Source organism: Muscardinus avellanarius (genome assembly GCF_963383645.1).
Source record: "Muscardinus avellanarius genome assembly, chromosome: X".
Lineage (NCBI taxonomy): Eukaryota > Metazoa > Chordata > Mammalia > Rodentia > Gliridae > Muscardinus > Muscardinus avellanarius.
Genome location: NC_137792.1, coordinates 74824579 through 74828782, shown reverse-complemented (window position 1 = coordinate 74828782; position 4204 = coordinate 74824579). Strand labels below are relative to the sequence as shown.

The following is a 4204-nucleotide window of genomic DNA, read 5'->3' as shown; positions in this document are numbered from 1 at the left end:
GTTTCTTGGGTTCCAAACCAGTTTCAGCAACTTACTAAGATTCTGAGCAATCAAGCAAGACCCTGTTTCAAAACTAAAACAATAAAATGAGGGTTTGGGTTATAACTTGGAGGTGAAACTAGTAATGGAACAAATTGATATTTGCTTTTTTTGCCTTATTAGTTGAGATGCACTGTGACCACTCATTACTGTGATATTCCTGTCAAAATGCATAAACTTAAAATGATAAAGAAACATTAGAAAAACCTAAATTGAAGTATATTCTGCAAAATAACTGCTACATACTCTTTGGAAATATCAATATCATGAAAGACAGAAAATTTGATGGGCTCTTCCAGTAGAGAAAATCAACACTGAAATTGACTACAACTCATAATTTCAAATTTTTCTTTTGTATAAAATACATTATTGAGATAATTATTAAAATTTTAATAAGGTCTGCAGGTGAGCTAATAGTACTGTGTTAACAGTAATTTCTTTTTTTCTCATTGTGCTTGGTTTTGAAAAAATATTCTTGCTTGTCAAAAATATAAACTGAAGCCAGGTGTAGTGGTGCATGCTTATAATCCCTGCACTTGGAAGGCTGAGACAGGAGGATAGCACAGTTTCGAAGCCAGCCTCAGCAACTTAGTGAGACTTTCAGCAACTTAGTGAGACCCTGTTTCCAAATAAAATATAAAAAAGGTCTGGGAGTATAGCCCGGAGGTAGAAAGCCTCTGGGTTCCACCTCCACTACCACCGGAAAAAAAGAAATACAAACTGAAGTATTGGGTCTTCAGCTTACCCTCAACGGATCAGAAAAAATGTCATATAAGGCAAAGGCATATAGTTTAGTATACACAGATAGAATGATAATGTGAATGAACTGTGGTAGTTTTGTAAAGGGTGTAAGAATTTTTTTGTATTATACTTTCAACTATTTCTTAAATCAGAAATTGGGCTTAAAATATAAAAAATCACCATGTTTAGTAAAATGAAAGTGTTATGTTATTTTAATGGATATTTCATAAGAAATAAGATATGTACATAGTCCCAAAGTATTCCTCATAAAATATATATCAAAAAGGAGAAGTAATGCAAAAGAGAAAATAATAACTTCACAAGAGAGAAACCAGGTACACATCATATTAACCAAGTATCCAATATTAACATTAATACTGGAACAAAACAGTATTATGTACCTCTTGATATTATGCAACGAGAAGGCTATAAAATAACTTCTTTGGTATTGTGAGAAAGAAAGATTACTTAAATACTGGTGCAGTGGTGTACATCTGTAATCCTAGTACTTGGAAGTCTGAGATGTGAGGATCACAGGTTCAAGGCCAGCCTAAGCAATTTAAAGAGGCTTTCAGAAATTTAGAGACACTGTTTCAAAATTTTAAAAAATAGAGCTAGAGGTATAGCTCAGAGGTAGATTGCCTCTGGGTTCAATCCCTTGTACCACAAAAAATTTCACCTGAATCTAATAATGATGCAGTATCATATAAAATTAGTTTGAGAGGATATTCTGAAAATAATTTTTTAAGATATATGAAAATCATGAGACGCAAAGACTGAGGAACTGTGTCAGATTAAAGAGGATAAAAATGCTGGGTGTAGTGGCATACACCTGTAATTTCTGTACTTGGGAGGCTGAAACAGGAGGATTGAAGTTTGCAGGCCAGCCTCAGAAAACTGGTGAAACTGGCTTGCATTTCATTAAAAAAAATAGGCTGAGCCTGGAGGATCACTCTATGTGGCCAGCCTCAGCTACTTAATGAGGCCCTCTGCAACTTAGTGAGACCCTATAAAAATAGGGGAGGGGTGTAGTTAGGAGGTTGAATGCCCCTGGATTCCATCCCCAGACCCATAAAAAATTAAAAATAAAACAGGCACAAAGTGAGCACTAGAAAATTCAAAAAATGTGGCTTACTTCCCTGTGTCTTTTCAGACCATAATGGAATGAAATTAGAAATCAACTATAAGACTCAGAGAAACCATATAAACATGTGGAGACTGAACACCACATTTCTGAATGAAGAATGGTCATAGAATAAGCAAGAGGTGAAAAAAAAACTTTCTATAAACAAAAGAAAATAGAGATACAATGTTTCAAAACCTCTGGGACACTTTATTTTTCCCCCCATTGGTTTATGCAACTTTATTGAAGAAAAATAAATCAATTACTAGCAGAGCTATTAGTTGATCGCTCATCCATTGACAACTTGCATCATTTATTCGGTGCTATATTAAACAGTGTATTGGAAGATAGATTAACTAATAGCTACAAGCCTCCTAACAATTTAAATGAAAATTACAAAATGTTTTGAGACCCTATTTTGGAATACAAAGGGTGTTTGACTTCCAATTTCCATTCTCTGTAGAACAAGAACAGGTCATTCCTTTATTGACATGCATAAAATACATCACATTTTCTGTTCTGCTGATGCTATAAATTCAACACCAATTCTCCAGCCACATCAGTTATGAGCATAAAGTATATCATGTAACCTCAAATCTCTAACAGGAAGGTTTAAACAGAATGGATGCTGCTAGAATAATGCTGCTTCCTTTGATGTGACAACTGCGCATCCATATCCCTCCCCCTCAGATGATTTCTTCAGCATGTTAGAGCAGTGAGGAATGGTTTAGTCTCATAACCAAGTTAGAGTGAAGACATTGGCCACATAATACACATGCTCCATTTTTTAAAAAATTCTGAATCTTGGGCAACTGTTCTCTTGTAACTACTTTACAGTTTCTAAAAGCAGTTATTGTCCAAAGCTGGAAGAACTTAAGTCTTCTCAGATGAGCATGTGAATGAATGGAGGGAGGTAAACAAAAAATAAAATTAAAAAAGATGAGGTCTGATAGGGGAGCAGCCGGATAAGAAAATCAAAAAAGGAACAGTAATTTAAAGTTTATTCCAGCTATAATGCAGGTTATTCTGACTTTAAGGTGGCATCACATGGCATACTTCTGAGTCCATTCCCGAGATATTCTGTTGTACTTATCTCTGTCTGTTTTATAGATCCGTGCAATCTCTGGCACTAAGGGGTCATCTGGGTTTGGATCACATAGCAGTGAACAAATGGATAAAAGAACTTTAGAAATAGTTAAAGCAGGAGACCACTGTGATCTTAGAATATCGAGACAAATGCTGCCATTACTGTTAATATTTGGATGATAAATTCTTTTTGTAAATGCAACCTTAGGTGCTTTGAAGGGGTAGTCTGTAGGAAAATGAATTGTCAAAAAGAATACACCACCTTGATATGGACTGTCATTCGGTCCCATAATTGTGGCTTGCCAATGAAACATATCATCCCCAACTGGACCTGCAGAACATTGTGCTGGAGGGTCACGGGCCAAATCACTAAGTTCCTTATTAATCCGTTTCAGCGCCATAGTCTGTGCTTTTTGTCTAGCTCCTCACTATCTGGTGTGTGATCAAAGGTCCGGCCCAAACTCTTTATTATCCAGGCTGCGGGAAGGATGGTCTCTCCGACTCACACCGGCTTTCCAGACACAGGTGCAGAGAGGCCGGGGCCTCCCTCAAGCTGCGGCCTCGGCCTCCTCCCCGCATGGCAGCTGGTGCCTCCCCGGCCCTACGGGGCTCACGCGCATGACACAGCCACAAGATGTCCGCTCTCCTCTGGGACACTTTGAAGGAAGTATTAAGAGGAAAATTTATAGCTCACATAAGAAAAACAAAATCATCAAATAAATAACCTAATGATACACATCAAAGCCCTTGAAAAAACAGAAACAATTTAAACAAAAAGCCAGTATAAGACAGGAAAGTATAAAAATCAGAGCAGAAATTAACAAAGTAGAGAATAAAAAAATACAGAAAATTAACAATACCAAAAGCTGGTTTCTTGAAAAAATTAACAAGATAGACAAACCACTAGCCAACATAACTAAAGAAAAGAGAGAATCAATCCAAATTGATGAAAAGGGATGAAATCCAAGAGATGAAAAGGGAAATATCACTACTGAGAGTGCAGAAATCCAGAGGATTATCAGCAATTACTTTGAAAAATTATACTACAACAAAATGGAAAATCTGAAGGAAATTGACAACTTTCTAGATAAATACAACCTTCCTAAAATGAGTCAAGAAAATATAGAAAGTGTAAACCAACCAATAGCAATCAAAGAGATGGAAACAAAAATAAAGAGCTTACCATCAAAGAAAAGCCCAGGACCAGATGGTTTC

The 4204-nt window shown here is 36.3% G+C and overlaps 1 protein-coding gene across 1 annotated transcript; it reads right to left on the bottom strand.

Moving 5' to 3' along the window:
* Nucleotides 1-2946: 2946 nt before the first annotated feature.
* Nucleotides 2947-3390, bottom strand: LOC308279258 (ubiquitin-conjugating enzyme E2 D3-like; the record flags this gene model as incomplete). Its single annotated transcript, XM_080719274.1, has 1 exon — nucleotides 2947-3390. The coding sequence occupies one exon, from the start codon at nucleotides 3388-3390 to the stop codon at nucleotides 2947-2949; it is 444 nt and encodes a 147-aa protein (XP_080575400.1).
* Between the last annotated feature and the right edge of the window lie 814 nt (nucleotides 3391-4204).